This window comes from Buteo buteo, chromosome 13, assembly GCF_964188355.1.
Source record: "Buteo buteo chromosome 13, bButBut1.hap1.1, whole genome shotgun sequence".
In the NCBI taxonomy this organism is placed as follows: domain Eukaryota; kingdom Metazoa; phylum Chordata; class Aves; order Accipitriformes; family Accipitridae; genus Buteo; species Buteo buteo.
Window position 1 is genome coordinate 32,214,950 of NC_134183.1, and position 24,863 is coordinate 32,239,812.

Here is a 24,863-nt window from a genome sequence, read left to right on the forward strand (position 1 = left end):
TTGCAATAAAGAATTGTCACTTTACTAGTATCCGAGTGAATTATTCTTCTCCACTATTTTCTTCTATTTCCCCTACCACTAAAAAGGGAAAATAGGAAAAGAAAAGATGATGAATTTAATCTGAAGTAACCCTAGCCACAGAAACAGATCATCAGCTGAGGTCAGAAGGGACCTTTGGAGATCATCCCTTCCAACCCCCTGCACAAAGCAGGGTCAGCTACAGCACGCTGCCCAGAAGCATAGCCAGTAAGGCTTAGACCGCCGCTGGGGATGGAGATTTCACCACCTATCTCGGCAACCTGCTCCAGTGTTCGGCCACCCTGACAATAACACTTTTCTTAAGTTTGAACAAGTTTCCTGTATTTCATTTTATGCTCAATGATTCTTGTCCTTTTGCTGGACACCACTAAGATAAGTCTGGCTCCATCTTATTTAGACTCTCTCATTAGCTATTTACATACATCAATAAGAACTCCCTGAGGCCTCTCTTCTCCAGGCACAGCAAATCTCAGCTCTCAGCCTCTCCTCGTATCAGAGATGCTCCAGTCCCTTCATCACCTTTGTGCCTCTTCACTGGACTCACCCCCTTTAGTTTGTGTCTGTTTTGCACCGGGGAGCCCAAAGGATCACCTCCCACAACCTGCTGGCAACACTCTTCCGAATGCAGTCCAGGATGCTGTTGGCTTTCTTTGCCATATGGGCACACTGCTGGCATATGGCCAGCCTGTTGTCCACCAGAGCCTCCGTGTCCTTTACTACAAAGCTGCTTTTCAGCTGGTGAGCACCCAGCCCATACTGGTACAGGGGGTTATTCATCCCTAAGTGCAAGACTTTCCATTTCCCCTTCTTGAACTTCATGAGATTTCTCTCAGCCCATTTCTCCAGCCTGTCAAGGTCCCACTGAATGGCAGCACAACCATCTCATGTATGACGCCCTCCTTCCAATTTCCTGCATTGTTAATGATGCAGGTTATCAGTGAAGGTGTTAAGAAGTATTGACCTAGTATCAACCTCTAGGGTACAATGATAGTGACTGGCCTCTAGCTAGACTTTGTGTCACTGATCACAACCCTTTGAGCCTGGCAGTCCAGCCAGTTGTCATTTCACCTCACTGTCCATCTATCTAGTCCAAATTAAATTAAGTTACTCTATAAAGATGTAATGGGAGATAGTGTCAAGTAACTTCCTAAATTCAGGATAAAAAACATCCACTGCGCTCTACCCATCCACTGCACTTGTCACTTTGTTGTAAAAAGCCATTTCCTACATGAATTCACGGTGACTACTCCTGGTTGTCTTCTTACTGCAATATGTTTGGAAATGGTTTCCAGGACTATTTGTTCCATCACTTTCCCAGGGATTGAGTGAGGCTGTCTTCTTTCATAGCATCTGACAATTCTCCTTTATGTGTCATCCCTGTTTTAGGTCAATTACAGTCTACACAACAATTTGCTCATTGAGCAGACAGCATTCAAGCAAAACTTGCATCCAAGTCTTAGCATATCAATAGCTTTCTTGAAAGAATCTATTATTTCTTCCTGGAGAGTTTGGTATCAAAACTCCTTCTAGTAACTTATTATAAAAATCTGTCATTGTAATTACAATTACAGACATTTTCTTCAAAAACACAAAAACACCTTTTAAAATTAATACTATAAAAAAATAAATGCAAAACCAAGTGTGCAAGTCTGAGTAGTGCCTTTAACAGTATGAATTTTGCATTGTGGCCCAGGAATATCACATTAAGAAAATCCTGAAAATATTCCTGACAACAAGATATAGATGATACCACAGACAGCTGTCTTTTCTAGGCAATAGCCTTAAAGTTTTGTGCTGGATGAAGAATATCTGTTTCCCATATACACAGCATTATTTAATTTCTCACATCTGTAAGAAACACAACTTTGAATGTAAAATGAAAACAAAAGTACCATAAAAATATCTGTAAGTGTAAGAAATAGAGTATGACTGAAAAGATTATAACATTATGTAACCTATACAGTGTGTTTCACAGTTACTGAAGTAAGCAATGGAAAATGATATCCAAAGGAAATCTCATATTCACACAATACATACAGATATTCATATTACACTGGCAGTCAATGACACTTTTGCACACCAGAAGTGAATTACATTTTTTCATAGTTGTAAGAAAAGACGACGTAAGTGATGCACACCACAAAAGTGCCATTACACCTTTTATTTGAAATAAGAACTATCCTGATAAAGGAAAATTCCTGCCCATCGCTGGTTCCAAATAGTACAACTAACTAGATTTATTGCAGCTTTGACTTTCCTGTGAGAACTGGGTGCAGGATAGCGCCACAAGCAGTCTAAGGAAACCGATGTATCAAGAGCTTATCAAGATAAAGCAAATCCTATTTTCTACTATTTTTCATTACAACTGACAAGCAGGGTATTCTGTTTCTGTATTCTTGATTCTAACTGATCTGTACCAAATTAAAAAAAAATCATGTATATGTTAGAGAAAGGACATTATATCTACAGAACAATGATCAGAATCCACCATTCTGAACTATATAACAACACTTCATTTTTAATTCTACAGATCTGCTGGTTAAATTGCTATGTTCTGGAACATTGGAACACATATTTTGAAGTTCTCAAAACCAATTCTGTGGCTGAAGTCTGTTCTTGGGAAATTTACGATGTGGAAGAAATATCATTTAAGATAGACTAGAAGGCTGCCCTAAATAAAGGCTGCATAAATCTAAATAAAGTTAAAAGAGAGAGCCCCCCCATTCACGATTAAATAAGCAAACAAGAAAATAAACCCCCAGACTTCAAAACAAGACACTAGTACACTAAACTGATATGTCTCAAACTCAGCATTTCTTCCCTTCTTCATTTCTTCCTTTCTACCTTCAAAAATAACTAATAATATGTATGGCAGACTGGTGTTTTAAAATTTTAATTCCTCAAAGACAGGAAAAAAAGAATGTTAATATGAAAAATCGCCTATCTTTAAACTGGAAAGGAACAGAAAGATAATTTATTAATAGAAGTTCACAGTCTTTATTTGGTGTTTCCATGAAAAATACATTAAACCTACCAAAAAAAAAAAAGCAGAAACCAATTTGTTCCATTTCCTGACATTTGTGCCCTTCACATGTACATTTCTGATTAAAACTTTCTGAAAAACAAAAACATTTATTATGCTCCAGAGATTTAATACTTAACTCCTGATACAGGATAATTGTTATGTTCTCTGGACCAAAGGAGGCCTATTATTACAAAGCTGATCTAGCAGCAGCCAGTTGGGCATTATGCCCAAATCTTCTAATAAAGTTTTAATTAATGTAAAGGGAGTTGTACAGACACTTGGAGGGGAAGAAAAAAAAAATCAAAAAAAGAAAAAAATCAGATTTACTTCATGATCATTTTTAAGAGTTGTGCATGACCTATGTTTCATTTCCATTAGTAATTCCTCCACTTGTGCTGACTGGCACAGCTACATGTCTAGTCTGCAAGTAATTTTAGCAAAAAAATACCACTCCCCCCAACCTTACAAAAACAATAAGAAAAGGATTATAACTACACAAAGAGCCATCTCCAGACATAGTCCAAGGTCAATGTCATTATCTGTATACTGCCTCTGCCACTATACAACATGCATACTACTGGACTAATGTTATTCAAAGAAGCCACAAACTTATCACATCAAATTTAACAATAACTCATTATAGTGTTACCTTGCCTTTTTCTTTTTTTTTTTTTTTTTTTTTTTAAAAAAAAGCATTCCTATTCCCCACTGTCAAGCAATTGTATAATAAAGAATACACACATACAGGAATCAGCAAGGCATCAAAACTGTCAGAACAGGAATCCAGAAAATTCACACATTGCTCTTACGAAGTCACAATTACCATATGTTGTTTTAAAAAGCTCAATTATGGAACATTTTGTATCATACATGTTTTAAATTTATTTTACAAAAGAATAATATATCCGGCTTGCCCTTAATATTCCATGCTGCTTCTGACATAGCCATTGAACAAGTATCTTCCTCTTACATGTATTAGAGCTAAAATTTTATGCACCACTTGAAACAGAAATGACTGCTTTGTCTCAAATTGGGGAAACTGAATAGACTTTCAGCGACTTAAATCCACTCAGAAGCATTAATAAATCAAGAGCTTGTACCCGTTCTGCTTTTTCTGTACAAATTTAACTCTTCTACAGATATGTAAGGGATCTTGTTTTGTAAGGAGAAACAACACAACAATCGATGGGATCTTAAATTCTTCCATGACTTCTAAGACTGTGTTACTTGAACGATACCACAACTACTTATGCTAGATCACTATTCTGGAGGTATGCTATTATACTCAGTTGACTCAGCATTTTAATCACTGTAACTTTTCAGAAGTACAATGCTGGAAGTACAAGAGACTTGATACCAAGATTCAAAAAGCTGCAAAATTTGCTGCCAAATTTTCAAAAAGCAATAGTTCGGTAAAAGACACAGGAAATGCATGATGTCTACACAAGAACGTAAAGATTCAAGTTATTGTACTGTACCTGATTTCCATGAAGATCTAAAACATCAAGGTTTTTTAGGTTCTCCAGATTTGAGATCTTCTTTATTCTGCAAGATTTCAATTATGACATAAATTATTTTCCATATTAGATAAAAGGTATCTTTCATTTTCCAGCTAATACAAAACTTAGGAATTTGTTCCTGCCCACAAAGAGTAACATAAGAATAACAAAGTTCTGAACCAGGTTAAAAAAAAAAAGAAGAAATGAATGAGTATGCCTCAGACTATCACTTTCCTTTCTGACTGTCAATAATGCAGCAGTATGCATGTGGCTCTTCTAGGAAGAGGAAAAAGGAGGGAATACTTGCACCACTAGAAAACAAAGTCAAGAACCAACCTATCCAGATACCTAAATAATAATAATAATAATAAAAAAAAGTTATTATTGGCAAACAGCTAATTCCAAACCAGTTTAAAGAAAGACTATAGTGCCAGAGGCTTTTGAGAGTTTGTTAGAACACAGAATAAAAAAAAAACCTGAAAGCCACTGGCCCTTTCTAGACAGTATCGCTCTCTAGATGTGCCAGTATTTCTTCTCCCCCTGTACAACTTAACTGTCTTAAAACCTTTCTGTCCTGTCCTATTTTCTCAGATTCCAAACCTAGATTATATACTCAACAGCATCATCTACTGGCTGGTGACATTAAACATCACGTGCATTACGCATTTGCTTCAAGAATAATCAGAGATCACATGTAGATCAAGCTGAAAACAAGTTGCTAGCAACTGCATCTAACTTGTAATCATTAACTACCTCCAAACCATACTTCTATGTAGACAAACTATACAGCACTCAATGTAGTTACAATTTGGAAAATAATTCCTTAAAGCAGCTTAAATTTATCATTCCCATGCCCCAATATTTTGTTATAAACAAAATTAATTTCTACAGGTGAGATTTTTACTATAAAAGCTATAAGCTCTAGTAACATACTGCACTATTGAAAGTTGTCAATTTTGAATACAGGCTAAATTAGGAGATACATTCTTTGTAATCTGCACATAACAGAAGTTTACCAGTTCTTCCTTTACTGAATATAAAGAAAACAAGGAAAAAAAAAAAAAAAAAAACCACCAGAGCACAATCCTTAGATGTATGAGCAATTCCACAGATACTTCTATTAAATTATTAGAATTAAAGGCTACAGGATTTGAACTGTATTTTTAGAGAGTAATACAAGTAGCAAGTTATATCTCCCAACAGATTAGAATCAATGAATACGCAATAAAATCCATGATTCTAATCTGTCTGATTTCTTCCCAGCTAAATACCTCAGGCAGAAATACTTTTTGTAGGTTATAAAGACGCAATGAATACTTCATGTGATATGAAAAGAGATTCCAGCTGTCACACAAATCTAAGAACATGTATTCAATAGTCAATCAGAACAGAAGATTAGATGGAAACATGTAAAATATTTAAGAACTGTTGCTAAAATTTACATAAGAACGGAAGTTTCTGAAGAACATTACGAGCAAAAACTACGTGCTTCCTCAGTGGAATCCCGAACACTTAGGTAGTGTTAGGGACCAGCTCACTGGTGGTCCCCAACATCACAATCTGAAAACTCTGTAAGTAACAGAAACAATGATAGATCACAGTTGCTACACCATGAAGTAGGGTGCTCGAAGTTAGTTTTATTATTTTTACCTGTTCTTTCCCAACAAAAGGACTCTTAGCGATCTCAGAGTTGAAACCCCACTTATTTCCTCTATTTGATTATCATATAAATCTAAGAAAACAAGATGCTGCAGATTAGAAATATTTTGGATTCGGGTTATACAGTTATGTTGGAAATTCAAAAGGCGAAGATGATCTTCCCCATCGATAACTGGGCACACTGTCAGTTTCTGCCTGGAAGGAAAAAGAAACAAAACAACACACACGTAAGTAACAAATTGGTAATCCACCTTCTACTTGCCCACTCTGACTAAACTAAGGAAAGTACATATCTTGATTAAAGTAATACCAAGATAATTAGGTTTGCTAATTAAACTCTGCAAATAAGGCAATAAGTCCTTAATATTAAAAAATTAGCATGAAAATAAAGCAGAAGTGCTTCCAGAATTCTCTGAAAGCCTGCCCTCTTAATCAGAGATTTGCTTGTTACATGGAAACTACACAGAAGTTTCGTGTTGTGACCACATTTAAATTTCAACAGACACAGCCTGCCAATTCTTTATTTTTTTCCACCAGATACCACATAAGCAGCCTGTTTAGATCAGAATTCAAAGCGTTCTATGTCTATGCAATTTTTCTTTGGTTTATAGAACTTTACATTTGAAATATAAATACATGAAATAAGTGTTAATACGAAAAGTAAAAAATATAGGAAATTATGCTGAAAATGGTTATTCTTAGTTTAGGATTATTCCAGAAAGAGTCCTACTGACCTGACAAAATTTTTTAGACTACATGAACCTTAACCCCACCAAAAAAAAAAAAAAAAAAAAAAGTTACAATTAAATGTCTCTAGATAAAACTTTTTTTTGGGTCCTGGTTAAGGACAAAAACAAAAAGAGAGACAGACCATTCTACAGTTAATGTATCAGATTAGAACTAATAAGAGACACAGTCTCTTTCTCTAGATTATGTGCATGACCTTGCATTCGACTCTTAAGATAGCTCCTCAGTTTACAATGAAAAGCCCTAACTGCTTTAGATGACTGCTGTATGGCTATATTCATTGTAAGGACACACATACAGAACTTCCCTATGGGAACCAGTTCTTCTCTCAAAAACACACACACACACAAAAACCAACAAAACCAAACCCACCACTCATACCATTGACCACAGGCTTTACCAGGATATTCATCACTTCAGATGATCGACACAAGAGTCACAAGCTGTGGTGTGTGTGCTCCATAACCTTCTCACCTTTCCAGGGTAAGTCTATCAGAATTCAGTATTTTTTCTTCAGCAGTACGTTGCAATACAGGAAATGTTATTGATGAACTGCTCCCAAAATTTGTGTTATCTATCAGACAATCATACAGAGAATATATGAGCTACTTCTTTGTAAAATCATTTAATTAACTACAGATAATAAAAACAGAATTTTCTTTCTTATTAGAAGAAAAGACACAGTACATGAAAGGGCTTTTTGCCTCCATTCAGCACTTCGAGTTATCAGTTTTCTTTCCTGCCATTTTTTGTTTACAGCTACATCCCTCTACATCCTCTTTTCAAAGCACATCCATTTGTCTCGTTTCTGAGAGATTTTTATCAACATTTTGTTGTAAACCAATATTTTGTAGGTGCCCTTTTTTTTTTTTAATTAGAATTACCCAATGATGTTTTAAGGTAAGGTTGTATAATTGATTCACAGTTTCAGAAATCGAACTTAAAGAAGATATTATCTAACTTAAGATGATTTTAAAGACACAGATCAAGTAGATGTCGATAGAACTAGAAACTAAAGCACCAAAACATTGAAACAGTCCCACTGAGCCACAAACAAATGCAAATTATTTTAAAGGTAAGTACATGCAATACCTAGTAAACATTGGCATTATATTTCACATCATTATCAAGAAAGAAACAGGCAGCCTTTTAAAACATATTTACAAAGCTATTCATCTTTATCTACTTTGATAATATAAGGGGGAAGAGGGAGGATGACTAAAAAATACGTGCAAAATAAATCAACAAATGTGCTCTGCGAGCTTTGGCTTATTTGGAAAATGATCCATTGAAAAATATTGGTCAAACACAGATCATTGTGCATGCAAACTACCACAGGAATACAGGCTCAACTTCCATGTGTTTGTCCCTCCCCCCCTTTCCCCTCCCTTCAAATAAATCAAATATGTTAATGGGGAAAACATAAATTATTCAATAAACAAAGATAATTAATTGTTTTACTACTACAGAGAGTTCATTGTTGTCTACAATATGCCATTAGAAGACATACCTATATAAGTTAAATGATTTGTTGTTTAATTTGGAATCTTTTCAGTGCTACTCTAACATTTTATCACTAGCTACTCTAACAAACCAGTCTAACAACCAGCATTTTCTATGTATCCTTCAAAGTGGGGGGGGGGGGGGGAAGAGGAACTGTGAAGGAAAAAAAAAAAATAGAAAACAAAAATAATCAATTAACATTGTTGCAAAAGTCTTAAATTAGTTGTCTCAGGTTTTTAAACCAATAAACATAAGACCAGAGACTTAAAAAATCAGTCTGAAACATGTCATGATGGCAGTCCAGTGACTTTTTTCTTCTAATGTCATCCTCCTAAAGACATGTGTGAAAGATCCCTATTACTCCCCTTTTGTAAAAGAAAGGTTTATAAAAAGCCTGTATTTAAATGCTTATATTATATTTTGGAAAATATTTCTAGTGGTTTTCTGGCAATGATCTACTAACCTCTCTTAACACCCAAAGGGAACAGTAGGCAACACTCGCTATTCAGTCATACATTCTGACAGCCAGAAGCAGCATATCTTACAGGTCATAACTTTTCAGTAAGACACCCAGTTAAACAAAACAAACAAACAAAAAGCCTACTGAGAATTTTTCACTGTTACCTGAAGCATGTGAACTAATACTGTGGCTGCTTTGTCGGGATCTGGATTTTGTTGGTGTGTGAATAGAAGTCTCACCAAATCCTGATAAAGAACCTGTATTCTGCTTCAATTCCAAACCAGAAAGTTCTGTCAGACTGGATGGTACTGGAAGATATATCTGCTTATTACGCACCAATGGACTTAATACTCTTTGGTCTCCTGTGCGGGGAACAAAAATCAAACTGCAGACTTACATTTACTCCATAATAAGTTTTTTTATAGTATCCCTAAAAATCAACCCATTCTGAACAGCTGTTGGTCTTTATTTTTTACCAGAATGAATAAAGAATTGCCATAATAATTAAACTGATCTCCTATCCTACCCAATCACTGCTTTTATGACAGGCAAGCAGCAGCAGCGTGACAAGAAGTGCTGTGTTTCCAGGCTCTTCCAGGCTTCACCACAGTTAGCAGTGATATCACCAAATGTCTTGCTTTTCAAAGCCAAAAGCACACAAGCACAATAGGAAAACTATCTCTTCATATCAGTGTTCTGAATTAGAAACTAATTTTGTCTAGATACATTAAAATGTTAAACATCCAAGAAAATGTTACAGTAGAGATTTGTGTGGCTTCTGAGGGAAAGTATATAGTAGGGCACTTGATAGACAGTGGCTTTGTAGGTAGAAGAAAAGATGCTATTCCATGGACAGAATGAGGGGCAAAAAGTGATGAAAATAAACATCTGCACTAGGCAGTAGAAGGATTGCAGGTTCAGGACATGATGCAGCAGTAATTATACTGAATTACTGTAGCCAATTAGGAAAAGCTGTCACTCTTGCATATTCTAATCGTAATACAGTCTTTCTTTACTGTTCACTTAATAAAGAGATACAAAAACCAAACAAACCAAACCCTATCGAATATCACCTTGCCTTCCTGAATAGTTTTTTTCCAGATCATGCTGCAGAAGTCTATTGTGGAAAGATGACTGTTCTTTATTTATCCTGAATTCAAACTGTAATACAATATTTAAGACAAATGTTAAAGTTTCCAAATGCAAATAACATCTTTACACAGACAAACATAACCTTAGTAACAATGATAGTTCTCAGGAAACTGCAAATGCTTTAAAAAAAAAAAATCAAATAATTGCTACAATAAAAAAAATATTCATCCTATTAAGATACTACAACTGACAAGTTTCAGTGCTGGAAACCAAAATGAAAATAGGGAAGCTACCAGACCATTCATCTACAGTTGACTAAATAAAGGAAAAAAAACCCCACCTTATAAGGAGTACTGCAATTACAGGAGGAAGAGAGGTACAGATGGAAGCATAAGAAATCATATATATAAAAGTTTATGGCAGGCTATAGTACATCCCCTTCTTTTTACTTCATGTATCTTTAATAGGATGAAATAAATTACCAAAAGACTATCAGATACAAAAGATATTATATTAAAAGTCAAAATATTGCTACTGAAAAGGCAGTTCCTATCCACAAGCATACAAATTTGCCTGTACCATAGAACTGCATTAATTAATATAACTATTAAAGAAAAGGTAATAATTACTGGTTTGCTTTTATCTGTTATTGATGAGGTCTGGATAACCAGCTGAAGACCACAATTATTAACCTGCAAATTGAAAGAAAAAGAAATGGAATTTCACATTTTTTAAAAACACGCGTCAACATGAAAAGTTGAGTGTAACTTTTTTTTTTTAAACAGTGAAGGTATTTTCAACAGCAAACTCTGCCAAGAAAGGCATTATTCTGCAAAACCATTATGAAGAATACGTCACAGCACTAAGTAACACTACAAATTTTTTAGTTTAAAAAACCCCACCGTTTTAAAAATACACTGAAAGCATGGCTTTCGTGGGGATGTTATCCTCGTGATGAAGAAAACAAATGTTTACATTTAAATATAAGATTTTTTTTTTTTTAAAGACAAAATACGCTGGCTCTTTTAGTTGGCTCTACATGACGAAACGTAGCACCTACCTGCTAAATAACCAAAACGTTTAGCAGCAATATTTAACCAAATGGCTTCTATACCCACTTCCCAGCAAATAACAGGAGGCGTACCAACAACGCAGGGGAAGCTCCCTCACGCCGGTCACGGCGCAGAGAAGACCGACCGACCGACCTCCCTCCCCTCACCCGCGCTTACCTCCCCTGCCGCCCCCCTCGAAGCGGCAAGGGCTGCCGGCAGCGGACTCCGCCAGCTGCGAAGCACCGAGGCCCCGGGGCAGCCGCTCGCCCGGCCGGTGACACACGGCCTCGCAGAACCGCGCCCTCAGAGGCGCCGCCGCCGCCCCGCCCCGTGCCCGCCCTTCCGAGGAGCGGCGGGGGCTCAGCCGGCCTCCCCGGCCCGGGAGCGGCACAGCGCGGAGGAGCGCGGCCGCGTAGCGGAGGAATACCGCCGGTCGTGTCCCCACGCCCCACGCACGGACGGCTGAAGAGAAAGGGCGGCTCCCACCCCCGCCCCACACCACCCCGGCAGCACCTACCGGGCCGGGCGCTGCCCGAGGGCCCCTGCCGGGCCGGCACTTGCTGGGCATCATGGAAACCCGCTTCCCTCAGCGCCTCACCGCACCTCACACCTCCGCGCCGGCCGCCGCCTCTGTCGGAAATCTCTCCGCCGTTACCGGGGCGACCGCCGCTTCCGGCCCGCTGCCGGCAAGCCGCGCCCTTGCTCCGCCTGCTGGCTGAGGCTGCGCCGAGTGGCGGGAAGCCGTGAGGTGTCGTCGCGCCGGGCGGCCGTTCCGCTCTCCCACCCCTGCCTGCTTCGGGAGCGACGGTGCCCGGCGAAGCGGCCTCAGGTAGGGGGCCGAGGGGTAGGGGTCGGGGCGGCGCGGCGCGGGAGGGGGCCTCGCAAGTGCGCGGCGGTCCGCCCGTCTGCCCCCCCCCCCCCAGTAGTAAAAAGACGCTAGTACGGTTGTATTTTTATGAATTCTAAATGCTAACTCTAAAGCGACTGTGTATGAAAACCCGTGAAAAGGCAAGAAGCTGGACGTACCTTCCAGGTTCCCGTTCTGCCTCCAGAAGTTGCCTTGTTAGGCACATACTTGTCACAAAATGTGAAAATCTGACTGGGAGAGCATGAGTGCCGCTGCGGCGTGCTGGGAGTCCCGTCTGTTGTCCGGTCTGGCGTCACCTCTTGCTGCTGGCGGGTCAGTACCTGCTAACCCCAAGCAGTGCGTGGGGCCCAGAAGCCCCACAGACGGGCAGCGGATGATTTTAAACACACACATCGAGAACTCCCTCAGCGGCTAGAAGAGCAACGGCGTGGCTGGCTGTGTTGCGGAAGGGCTGTGTATTGCCTCGCGGTGTCTTCCCCGTCCACATCCCAGGTTTAGCTTTCTGTACTGTTGTTTTAGTTACCGTTTGCTGAAAGGCTGATAGAAGCGTAACGGAATCATGACTGACTTCGTGAGAAATATAAAATATGGGTGTGGTTTTTTAATGATAGGTAGACAATACTGTGCCAACAAGGAATGTGCCATAAGAAATCTGTCAGAGGTTTTGCATGGTTGAAGTTCACGGGATCATAATCCTAACTGGGTATCAGAAGATCAGCTGAGGTATGGGTTTCCCTCTAAGGGACTTGTCTACATTATTCATTTAGTTTTAAGTTCTCCCACAGTTACAAATACTGCTTAATCTCTGCTGGTAGTTAAGCATTATAGAACATTGCTATATTAAAGAAAAAAAAATTAGCCTGGTAATTTCGATGGAAATCTAATCAACAGGGTGTTTGAAACAACATCAATCTTCATCTACGCTAGTTCTCTCAACATTAACGATATCTTTGTAGCAGACTAGATGATGATAGTAGGACTCCTCAAAGAAATGAGCTAAACATTGACAAGGCCAAAGGCCAATTCTGTGCAGCGACCACTGATAAAGCAAAAAAACAGATCTAGTGTCCTTCCCTATAAAATCAAGTTCTCTTAACCTCGACAGAAGGAGTCATCAGATAAACTGAAATGTCTCAAACATCATTTAGGTTAGCTGTAGCACAAAATAGTTCTTTGCTCATACTGGTCCTAACCTTGTTCCTACCCCGGGATTCTCACGCACTCAAATACAAAATCAGACCAACAATCTCTGTACGTACTCTCTCCTAGGATGTGTATTTTGTGTTTGTATTTCTGCTCCTGCTGAAATCAATAGCAAAGTGATGACATACCCAAGGCCTATTACAAAATTCTGTCCATTAGCAGAGAACTAGAGATTTGGTTAGTGATGCATGTAAGCATACTTCATAAACAAAATATTTTGTTGCTTAAGCCGTGTTAAAAAATGAGCCAAACCTGCTGAGGCAGAGTGGTAGTCCCATTATGTGTTCAAGCCAGCAAATCTGACTCATGAGGACTGTTTGTCACAGTGGTGAGAAGAACTGGCCCCTGAGCGCAGTTTCACTTTTTGTCCATCCAGATTTTTAAGAAGAAAACATTGAGGCAGTAGAGTGGAGTACAGTTCAGATGAATTGTACAGACAAAACCAAGGATGCCACAAACGAAGCGGTGACTTCAAGATCCAACCTGCATCTAGCAGTTTGGGTTCAGCTAGTGTTGAAAGAAAGATCTTCCCTGACTGAAGAATGCGTATTTACATGGTGAATTGAAATGCTTTAAATTCTAATCCTGAAAACATGAATGTTTATTTCATGTTAATAGCTGAAACAGTCCACTGAAGTACAGTGCAATAGTCTTAAGTTCAAAATAAATCAACGCGGAAGTGTTTCAGAAAAGGGGCCTCTATTTTAGTAAGTTCTTATGGGGGCATGTTTTGATTCTGTTTAAGTACCATGCAGAATTATAGAGTGCTCTACAGAACTAACACGTATCCAATCATGTCCTTGTTCACTCGGTTTTCTTATTTCAAAACCTCATCCTCGGCATTGAAAACCACACTTAGCCCAGCGTAACCTTTTCGAATTTCTTAAAACGCAACGCTCTAGCCAGGACGCAGCAGCGCAGCCCCAAGGCTGCACAAGGAGATGAGAAGCCGGGGCGTTGCTCTTCGGTGAGGAGCCAGTTGTTTTGAAAGAAGAGCAGTCCCAATTCAGTCGTCGACGGCAAGAAACTTTAACCGGCCTGCAGCCGGGCCCCCCCCCGCGCTGGGCGCAGCATCGCCGGAGGAGGGACGGACCCCGCGGCTGCCCCCGCCGCGGCGCTCCCGGGGCAGCGCAGCTGGTTGCGCCGCCCCAGCGCCGCTGGCTCCGCGCCGCCGCCTCAGCGGGAGGGGAGCGGAGGCGAAGCGAAGCGGAGGGAGGCGGGCGGCGGCGGCCGCAGCCGGGGGCATCGCTGCTGCGGCGGCGGCGGCACGGCGCGCTCTGCCGCCCAGCGCCATGGCCCAGCGGCAGCCGGACACCCCGGGGGGCTCCGAGGCGGCGGAGCCTGGGGCTGGGGCCGGCGGCCCCGTGCAGATCCGAGTGGCCGTGCAGGCGGCCGCGGAGGAGGCACGGGAGGAGGAGGCGGAGGAGGAGGAGGAGGAGGGCGGCGGCGCGCCGTGCCCGGCGGCGCGGGGCGGCGGCAGCTGCAGCGAGGAGGACTCGGGGCGGTGCGGGCGCTCCAGGTGAGCCCCCCGCCGGGCCGCGGGCCGGGCCGCGGCGGCGGCGGCGGCAGGGAAGGGGCCGCGGCCGGCGGCCTCCTCCCCCTGCGGGCCCGGCTGTGCGGAGCGAGGCCGCCGCGGACACCCACGTAACGGTGCGGCCGCGGCTGATGCAACGCCGGCGGGGAGGGCTGGGGGACGCGGGAAACCCTCCCGCGGGGACGGCCGGCATCCGCGGGACAGCCGCCCACCCGGGCTGCGTGTGTGTGTGTCCGAGGGAGGTGGCGGGGCCGGGGCCGGGGCCGGGGGGGCCGGGGCCGGGGATGGGCGCCGCAGCCCCGCCGTAGGTGCGGAGCGGGACGTGGCTTCCCCGCAGCGAGAAGCGCCGGGCTGTGGTGCCCCCGAGGTTTCCATTTCACTGCCTTTTACAGAAAGGGTTTGGTGTTTTTTGGGTTTTTTTTTCCCGTTTGGTTTTTATTGCATAGAAGCATAGAGATTTTCTTTAGTAGAATTAAGAGGCGGACAAGCAGACCCGTTCTAGGGCTTTGGAAACAAGTTGGCCAGACATGAAATCAAGACCAGCTTAAATGCAGAAGGAACTACCACTTTATAATCTACTCTACGCTTCACTGCTTGATAATGCCAATAGTGTTGTCTGTATTTAATGATAAATTGCAGGAATTAAGTTACTTTGAAGCCTACCAGAATCTTTTACTTGTAAAAGAAACATCCAGGATTTTTGTGCCAGAAAACTGCAGAGACAAAGCTCATTAGTTGTAGTCCATCTTATGTTTTGTATTAAAGCTGCGGATGCAGTAATAAATTGAGTCACATAAAGATTTAGGTACAGTAGCATGAAACACAGTATTCTGTTAGAAGATCTATTGTTTCTAACAGATTCTCTAACTTCATATCCTAGCACTGACTCAGAATGAACTGCAGTGTATTATTTTAAATTACAGAGGGGTAGTTGGAGAGGGGGAATTTTCTCCAGCTGCCAAAGTTGTCAGCTATGCTCTACAGAAACAGGAGGCGAGCATAGCTAGACACAAGTAAAATGTTTAAACTGAGTCTACTTGGTCTTTCCACAATCATATGCAACTGTTGTATTTTTATAAATCAAATGTGTACAGCAGTCTATAGTGTTGCATTCCAATTACTGAGTATTTTTTACATTTGTTTTCTTTGACAATGTTGCTTGTGTAAGAGCTTCTAGCCCTGGCCTAGACTGGAAAAATGGGTGCTTATTTTTTCAAACTTTGTAACACATAATAGCTAACTCTTAAATGTTGCTAATTTAATCGTCTGCAGTAGGTGCTGTCTTCAGAAATGTTTGCTGACAGTGCTGATGTATATTCAGTTCTTGTGGAGGTTGCCTTTTTGTAAATGGCCTCTTCCTGATCCAGGAAAGGCCAGAGGTATTGCCCTGGAGAGAACTATAAAGGCTCTGCATCAGAAGTAGGTGAGTGGAGTTCACACATGCTTTTGCCATTTACATGTAACCTTAGCTACAGGTTTACTTTTGGGAATGAAACATCTGGTAGGAAGTTATTTACCCAAACATTTGAAAAATTTTAAGTGATGGTCTAAAACTGCTGGGAATGAGCCATTTAGCTCTCCAGCTAAGCTAGCAGACAATTTAGATTTTTTTCCTCAGTTTCTAGGTTTTATAACTTAAGAAATGAAAACCATTTCCTCATGGTCAAGACACCACAGTTCTTCGGGAGATCTCTGAGTATTTATGATACTCAGTCCTCAGCCATTTAGCTGCCAGGTGCTTCAGAAAAACCTTCAGACTGTTTATAACAAACAGGTAGTTCTCCTGCACATAAAGTAAAGCTGTTCTTGCTGAACTTAAGTTTATTTTGGATGCAGACAGACACAGGAAGAATCTGAGCTTGAAAGGTGAATATCTTTATGATGTTGTCGGTCTAAAACATAATGTGTCACAATAGAAGTTGAAATTTAATGATTGCTGCAGCCACATGTCCCATTAGTAGGCACCCAGTATTGTATCCACTAGTTTTTGTTGGCAGACTTGCACTGCCTTTGGGAGATTGTACTGTTGGAACATCAACTTAATGCTGTAGATTAGATTGTCACATAGTGCTTATTAATATTTGAGACTCAGCAAAAACTTGTCAAAAGGTTAGACTCTATCCAGACAATTTAATGTACTGTTTGTGAGTTTTGATGTTTAAAACCCAAAGTCTATTCTCTGTGCAGATATGTGTTTACTTTCTTGTGTGACTAGTAGCCAGATGAGTCACCATGTTAAAAGGTAGGTTTTCAGTCTGTCGTGTTTTGACAAGCATATCCGTCACAAAGCTCTGAATAAATAAATAGGTAAATGAAAGTTGTGAATAACTATTAGGCTTTTTTGTTTGTCAATGTTGACTGCCATTGATTTATCAGCTACCTTTGTAGCAGACTTGATACCCTAGAGATACTACCAGTTGATCATTACTATGAATTAATATAGAGCTAGTTACAAATTTCTGCATTTGCTGTAGGTGGAATTTCCCTACAGTACTTAATGAAGGCTGTTGTAAAAGCCCTAAAGATTTTGTAAAAGCTGAACTGTCTGCCAAATAGAGAAAAGGTGTATAATTCAGACTGTGACCAATATTTAATTTAGAGAGGTGAAATGAGACCTGTCTCACTCTTATTCAGTGTGTTAACACTGTAAGTAAGGATGGTACTGATCTTTGCAAACATGCAGTTCTTTTTTTTTTTTTCCCCGAAGCATGATGCTCCATTTTCTTTCCATCCAAACCTTCCAAATACCTGCAAATGTCTGTACTAATAAATCCTCTAAAAAACCTGTAAGCTCCATCCTGAATTGAAAGTAAGCTTTTCTTAGCAGAGTGTGGATATGTAAAAATGCTGAAATGTTCTAAGTTTCTTGTGCCCACACTAGTTCTGAATCGGTAGTGAATGAAAAATGAGAAGTAGTGGAGTAAGGGAAAATCACGAATGAAAAATAAACACTTAACCTTGTTTTGTCTTCCTTCTCAAACCAGCACCCACAGCTGGCCATTGAATGTTTTTTACTATCTTATTCATAACTTCACTTACTGTCCTCCACTTCTGGCATTGTCAAATAACTTAAATTCTTTTTCTTGCTCTCTTGCTCTTCTCGTTCCTTTGAACTGTAGCCCATTAAGTGGCTAGGGAGATTTTAACAAGGACACTTCCAGGATTGTGTGAGTGAGTATCCATGTATATCTGATGTGTTGCCCTATCATCAGAGGAACCATACTAAGTGAATAAATCGTTAGCTTCAGAAAGCCAGGTCCCAGAGAACTGCCGTAACTTGTCACAGCTGGGAGCACATTCCCTGTGCAGAGCCCACTGACCTGAACAATATCTTCAGATGTACAGCAAGCACCTGCCTAGGCGGTGCTTCTGCCTGCGCCCAGGCATGGGTGGCACGTCAGTCAGCATTAAGGTAACAGTCTCCAGTTTGTCTCCAGGACAAAACTGCCACAAGACAAGGTGGTTCATTAGCCTGCATCTTTCCTGCCAGATTGCCCTTGGAGGACTCTAGTGTGATGCCTGCTCCTTTGTTTAATGATTCCACAAGCTCTACAAAAAGCCATTTAGGACCATTTTGAGAAAATGTGTGGCTTCTCCTTTTTTGTTGCTGATGCACATAGGACACCAAAGTAATACATGATTTATAGGGTCTAGGGAGCTTAGTGGATGATTATTTTTTTTTAACAGAAACTTTCATGATGGTCCTACAGCAAAACTGGGCTGCTGACAGCTTTAAAAAAAGTGACTCTGGCTTACGACAGATTTGTGTGTTACAGTTCGTATAGCAACTTCTATGGCTGTAGTCTGTGGGTGAACTACTTGCCTCAATGCTAGATAACAATTTCAATGGTCGTTTGTATTTCAGCAACAAACGTGTTGCTGTAGCTGTATGTGGCAAGAAGTTAATCTCAAATCCGTGGTTGCAATATCTTTTTGGGGGGATAGGATGCCCAGTAGTGCTTCTTTTTGCACAGATACCTAGACAACATGATGGGAGGGGGAAGAGAGGAAATGAGAATGACTTCTTAACAACCTGCATATGAGTGCCATACAGCTGTTCCTGAGGTACATGAGCTGTTACTGCACCAAAGTCCTTAATCTGAAACGTCCATACAGTTTAAGCCCCTTGGTAAACTGCTGGTTAAGTTACTCTGTCACTCTGGAAGTGACCTGTAAAAAGTGCAGTAGTCCTCCTGTCGGTCTTTCTTGCTCCCTGGATACTGGCTCCTGCATTCATGCAGTGACGAGGCTTGAGAAATCATGGTTGCATCGAGTTGGAATATTCATTCGCTGGTATGTGACACTACTCATGAAGCACATAAATGTCAAGCCATTGTTTAATAGCTTCATACTGAAACCCAAAATACTGTCACTGGAGGAACTTTGTACAGCACCAAGTGCCTGTGCACCTGCATTTCATGTTTTGGTGTAGGATTTGAGTTGACAGAGTGTTTTCAAGATGCTAGTGTATATGTCTCATTGCTCTACACTGAGATCAGCTTTTGGAATGAGCTCAGGAACTTGACTTCTTATGCTGACTGGAAAGCTTCATCCTCTGAGCTGGCCTCCTGCCTCAGATGGCTAGGGTGATACCTGTTCAGTGCCTACGTATAAAGTAAGTTGGAATCAGCATTATGGTTATGCCTTTTCATTTTGAAAGAGTATTTGAATCCACTAATATAAGATGAAGATGTGTTAATAAAATGATTTAACTGTTTTCTAGTGGTGGGGAAAATGATGATGACTCTGATCAGAACTGGAAACCACCAGAAAATGACCTGATCCAGAAGTTAATAGCACAGATTGAATATTACTTCTCAGATGAGAACCTTGAGAAAGATGCCTTCCTTCTAAAGCATGTGAGAAGAAATAAGATGGGCTATGTCAGTGTTAAACTCCTCACTTCTTTTAAGAAGGTAAGTTACCTTTTTAAGACTTGAAGCACCTTGTGTAAGCCTGGTGAATCTAAAAACATTAGGAGAGATAAGATGGAAATAACTTATTTTATAGAGGTTGTTTTACAGTCTTCTTCTTTATCAGCCTCTCTCAGGGTTCGATTAAGTTTTGATGTGATGGTTAGGTGTGTTCTCATCCAGAACTTCACTTCCGGAACTTGTTCATGATTGGCTAGGGAAATCATAAGCTTTTAAGCAACTAAGCTTTTAAATTACCATTCTGGGAGACAGTAAGGTGTAGTAAATGGGACGTTGGATTAAAAGTCATTTCTAGATCAGCTACTCATGAGTAGCTATGTAAAGTTACTTTCCTGTCTCTGTGAAGGGATGGTGAATCTGACCTTTGCAAATGTACAGAGATCCAAAAATTAAGACTAGTAAAAAGTATCTGGTAACTGAAGTAACTTAAAGGTGAGGTGGGTTTTATTCTTTTTTTTTTTTTTTTTTTTTTTTACATTAGGAACTCCTATGTACATATGTGTATGTAACTGATTTCTTAAATTACGTTAGAAACACTTTGTCAAGATTCTAAATCTGACAGTTTTGCAGAGCTAGTCGGTCTAGAAGTTAAGGCACTCCCAGTTTCTTCAGACCACTTCAAACAGATTATACTGATAACAGATAAACTCTTAAAAACACTCTTTGGAAATGGAGAAGTTTCAGGGTTTTTTAAGGTGAGATTTTTGAGGGAAGAAAAATCAGTTCAGTAAAATGAAGGAAGTCCTAAACTTGGCAAAACTACTTGTTTGGCAAATTTAACAAAATAAAACCCACAGAACATGCATTTTGTCATGATTCAGACCTAGATATGGAATGACTGAACATCACTTGAGCAGGCTTTAAGATAAAGTAATGATTTTCATTTTGAGGTGTAGCGTCAGTTCCTATCTTCTGTAGATTCAACACGCCATGAGCTTTACAGGAACTCACTGATGCCCATTATAGCAGGAAAACTGTTTACTTCTTCACTCAAGTCTGATACATGAAACTTAAATCCAGGTTTCTCTTTGTAGACTGGAGCCTGCATCTGCCTTACACTTTCTGTAATTAGTTTGAGTGGGTTTGATTAGTTGTGCTGCTTAACCCGTGTCTGTCTTCAAGGTGAAACACCTTACCCGTGACTGGAGGACCACAGCCTATGCACTGAAGTACTCAGACACTCTTGAGCTCAATGACGATAACAGAAAGGTTAGAAGAAATACTCCAGTTCCAGTGTTTCCAAGTGAAAACCTCCCTACCAGGATGTTACTGGTGTATGATATCCACATGATTTCTGAGCTGCAGGCTCTTCACAAACAACAAGAAAACGGATGCATGCAAGAAAGGATAATGGAGCATCTCCTCAAAACCTTTGTAACTTTTGGTGTAATTTCATCAGTTCGTATTCTCAAGCCTGGTAGGGATCTACCACCTGATATCAGGAGGGTCAGCAATCGGTACACCCAGCTGGCAACTCAGGAATGTGCTATTATAGAATTTGAAGAAGTAGATGCTGCCGTGCGTGCTCATGACTTCATGTGTACTGAAAAGAAAGAGACCAGCATGAAAGTTGTCCTAATAGGCATGAAACCTCCAAAGAAAAAAGTTCCCAAAGACAAGAACCGAGATGAAGATACCAGCAAGAGTCTTAAGAAGGCTAGATCCCTTAATAAGAGAGTTGAGGAACTTCAGTTTGTTGGTGACGAATCTTCAGCAAATAGCTCTTCTGACCCAGACAGTAATCCTACATCACCGTTGTCAGGACGCAAAAGTACTGCAACAAATACTAAGAGTAATTTGAGCCCCATCATCCACCCAAACAACCATTTGAGTCCTAATGTGTCACCCAGATCAAGTCCTTGGAATAGTCCATGTTCACTGAGAAAAGTAACCAAAAAGTCTCCGCTGGCTGAAGACAGCAGGCTTAACCCAAGCAGTAGCCCTGAAATTCCACAGAAATGTACAGATTATTCCTCAGATAGCAGTATCACTCCTTATGGTAGCCCCTGGGTACAGAGAAGAAAATCTCAAACCGTAACACAAGAGAAGAGTCCCGGCAGTAGCCCCATGTTGGTTCGGAAAATACAAAATGCAGATGGTCTACCTGTAGGGGTGCTGCGGCTGCCTAAAGGTCCTGATGGCACTAAAGGATTCCACAATGGATGTGAAAGAAGGAAGGCTATGAAGAATGAATCAATCATTCTTTAAAAACAAATCTCACAAGTCAGTCAACTGCTTTTGCTCAAGCCTGGTGAGAAATTGTCACTTGAGTGACTGAGTTAATTCAGTATTTAATTTTAAAAGATTTTTTATTCATATAGAGACTTTATCATTTGTATATTTGTATATTCACTCCACAAAATCACAGAACAGTTGACGTTGGAAGGCATCTCTGGAGATTGTCCAGTCCACCTCCTTTGCTTAAGCAGCATCCACTACAGCAGGTCACGTAGGGTTTTGAATATCTGCGAGGATAGAGACTCCCTAGCCTGTCTGGGCAACGTGTTCCCATGTTCAACCATCCACACAGTAAAAAAGTGTTCCCTTACATTCAGGTGGAATTTCCTGTGTTTCAGTTTGTGCCCCTTTTCCTGTGACTGGGTATTGCCCAGAAGAGTCTAGCTCCATCTTCTTTATGCCTTCCCATCAGGTATTTAAGACCACTGATGAGATCCGCCCCCTGAGGTGTCTCTTCTCCGGTCTGAACAGCCCCAGCTCTACAGGCCTCTCACACGAGAGATGCTCCAGTCTCTTCATCATCTTATGCACTTATCTAATGCAGTGCCCTTATCTGCATCGTTAATTTTTTAATGTATTAGTTTGAAATGCCTAAATATTGAAACAGGCATATAAATCATCCATGTAACTGCATTATTTGCAAAGCTATGATCCTGAAGAGCAGTGTGGCAATACTTACAGTTTAGCAGTTGTATTATAATAAGCTGTGCTATGTTACCAGCATAATCATAAGGAATAAAGGTTTTGAGGACTTCCTGTGTTTGTATCAAAAGGAGCTGAGAAACTTACACTACAGTGAGCAGTTGCTGTCTGCTTGCATACATCTCCAAAGGAAATATTGTTCAGTTGGACCAAAGTGTGTATCTTCATGTGATGTGAATAAAGACTCTGAGCATTGAAGACTGTTCTGTAAGTCTTATCTCAAATAATCAGATGGAAATAAATGACAATATTAACTCTGTCTAGATCTATTTTGTTTACTTTTAAAATAAGTTGAGCTGCACCTGAATAGATATTTAAACCTCATCTTATACCATCTGAAATTCTAGAAATAGTTACTTGAAATTTCCACTACATTCAGGGGAAAAAAAAACCAAACCAAGGTCCTCTGCCCCATTACTGATGGTTACTTCAGTGGTGATGCTTCACTCCGGCTGTATGTCACAGTCATTTTTATACAGTATTATAAATTAAACAATGGTTATCTCACTGGTAACTCTGAATTTAACAAGCAGGGTCAGGAAGAAGCACTTAAAATTAACTGTAATCCTACCTGAAGCCAAAGAAGAGCCTCTGCAGTTTTACTTACAAAAAGTTGTAGTCCTGAAAAATAGCCCTGCGACAGTAAGAAGGTAAGGTTTCAGCTTCTAATGTACAGCTTGGGAACGGTGCGCAACAACGTTCTAATCAGACGATTCTTCATTCCCAAACTTCTCCACATCCTTTCCAACTTTCATTTCCACTCTAAGCATAACACTTCGGCAGTGTAAGTAACTGCAGTAACACACAGTTAGAAACCAATGTACAGAAATCCCCCGGTTCTCTGTTGTCGCAGTAGAGACGGACACGACAAGCATCAGATTGTGCAAAATGGCTACTTTGTTGTTCTAACAAACCTTTTTATTACCTTCTTCAAAGTATGTGTTCATATATGATTGGTTTAGTTAGTAACTAACTGTCGTGGTAGAGACAGACACGACAAGTAATAGATCATGCAAAATGGCTACTTTATTGTTCTAACACACCTTTTTATCCCCTTCTTTAGAGTATGTGTTAGTATATGATTGGTTTGGTTAGTAACTAACAATTCATGATTGGTGAGTTCGTTGGGACGGTTCTTCTTATCACTATCTTGTTTTTGTACTGGTCTTCTCAGATCTTTCCAGACTCTGAAGGATACACTACAAGCTGCTCAAGGTCGCGCTGTTCTCGAACTGTCAGGCATTCCGTAGACTCGTTGCATCCCCTGACAATTCCCCCTTTTTGTATTTGTGCTAAAAATACTGTCCCGGCTGCCCTCTGCAGGACTCTTTGCAGAAGGCTGAAAAGACAGGGCAACATTAGGAGCACAGTTATCACAACCAGGATAACTACCCCCCCCAGTGTTGAGCAGAGATATCAACCATCCAGACAATCCCCAACCCTCGAACATCTTTGTCAGCCAATCTAATTCATCGCTTTCTGTCAGCTTCCTGACTCCCTTCTTCAATTGTTGAATACTACTGAAAATGGATTCTGAGTGATCGGATAGATTCATAGAACACATCCCTTCAAACTCATCACAACTGTGTCCTTGTGCTAAAAGCAAGAAATCAGTTGCAGCTCTATTTTGTAGCGTAGCATGTCTAACACTACCAACATCAGTTAGAAGGCCACTTAAAGCTAAAGAGGTAGCCTTAGATTGCTTACTAAGCCAACATCCTAACTTATTTAAAGTTCTTAAGGCATTTGCAATGCCAACTCCTGGTGCCAATATGGAGGCTGCTAAAATCTGGCCTCGATTCCAGAATTCAATGTCATCTTGACAGGAACTGCTAAACCGATGAACAGACCTTTGGACTCGTCTATGTTTTCGAGTCATGTTCAGAATCGTTAACATATTTGGTGTTAATAATATGAGGCGTCCGAGGCTACACGGGCCTCCATTCAGTTTGGATGGAATGCCTCCCCAGGCATGATCTCCACAGATTAAAAACACACCAGGAGGTAGCGCAAAAGGAACAACAGAAGATCGTGAAGCATTAGGTGCGGTATAATTACACCATGCAGTTGCATTGCGATAGAGAATACTAGTTGCATTAACATTTTGGCCTCAGCGAGCAGTATTGCTATAAGAGTAATTAAAAAACACACAAGCATCCATCATTACAGATCCTAATAATTCTAACTCTTGGGATTCCTGGGTGACTGGTGAAAGATGTGCATACACATGATCCCAGTTTTTTGTACAACTTTTTGGAGAATTACAGAGATTCGGGATCTGCAGTGGGTTCAGCCAGGTGTCCACAGG

General features: G+C 40.7%; 2 protein-coding genes across 7 annotated transcripts in view; one reads left to right on the forward strand and one right to left on the reverse strand.

Annotated features, from left to right (window-relative positions):
* Window positions 1-11,732, reverse strand: part of LRRC49 (leucine rich repeat containing 49) — a 52,896-nt gene extending 41,164 nt beyond the window's left edge. For 3 of the 4 annotated variants that reach the window (XM_075045414.1, XM_075045415.1, XM_075045416.1), the window contains exons 1-7: window positions 11,594-11,732; window positions 10,654-10,716; window positions 10,006-10,093; window positions 9,097-9,294; window positions 7,444-7,543; window positions 6,214-6,417; window positions 4,543-4,609 (exon numbers count right to left, since the gene is read on the reverse strand). In XM_075045414.1, coding sequence (XP_074901515.1) covers window positions 4,543-4,609; window positions 6,214-6,417; window positions 7,444-7,543; window positions 9,097-9,294; window positions 10,006-10,093; window positions 10,654-10,716; window positions 11,594-11,647 — 774 coding nt within the window. In that variant the 5' untranslated portion in view covers window positions 11,648-11,732. Of the gene's footprint in view, window positions 1-4,542; window positions 4,610-6,213; window positions 6,418-7,443; window positions 7,544-9,096; window positions 9,295-10,005; window positions 10,094-10,653; window positions 10,717-11,593 lie in introns of those variants that run through there. The other variant, XM_075045417.1, reaches the window with a different exon arrangement.
* Window positions 11,733-11,775: 43 nt separating this feature from the next.
* LARP6 (La ribonucleoprotein 6, translational regulator) lies at window positions 11,776-22,753 on the forward strand. Of its 3 annotated transcripts, none has more exons than XM_075045420.1 (3): window positions 11,776-11,905; window positions 19,405-19,597; window positions 20,738-22,753. In XM_075045420.1, the coding sequence occupies exons 2-3, from the start codon at window positions 19,556-19,558 to the stop codon at window positions 21,821-21,823; spliced, it is 1,128 nt and encodes a 375-aa protein (XP_074901521.1). In that variant the 5' UTR covers window positions 11,776-11,905; window positions 19,405-19,555; the 3' UTR covers window positions 21,824-22,753. The 3 variants fall into 3 exon arrangements, with proteins under 3 accessions (XP_074901521.1, XP_074901519.1, XP_074901520.1); XM_075045418.1 differs by lacking the exon at window positions 11,776-11,905 and adding an exon at window positions 12,001-14,666; XM_075045419.1 differs by lacking the exon at window positions 11,776-11,905 and adding an exon at window positions 17,956-19,296.
* Window positions 22,754-24,863: the final 2,110 nt, after the last annotated feature.

What these genes read in the sequence shown, in the direction of transcription:
- LARP6 (XM_075045418.1), top strand. Translation starts at nt 14,440, where the DNA reads ATGGCCCAGCGGCAGCCGGACACCCCGGGGGGCTCCGAGGCGGCGGAG. An exon ending in GGGCGGTGCGGGCGCTCCAG is followed by an intron (nt 14,667 to 19,404) that starts GTGAGCCCCCCG and finishes ACTGTTTTCTAG; the next exon opens with TGGTGGGGAAAATGATGATG. An exon ending in TCCTCACTTCTTTTAAGAAG is followed by an intron (nt 19,598 to 20,737) that starts GTAAGTTACCTT and finishes TCTGTCTTCAAG; the next exon opens with GTGAAACACCTTACCCGTGA.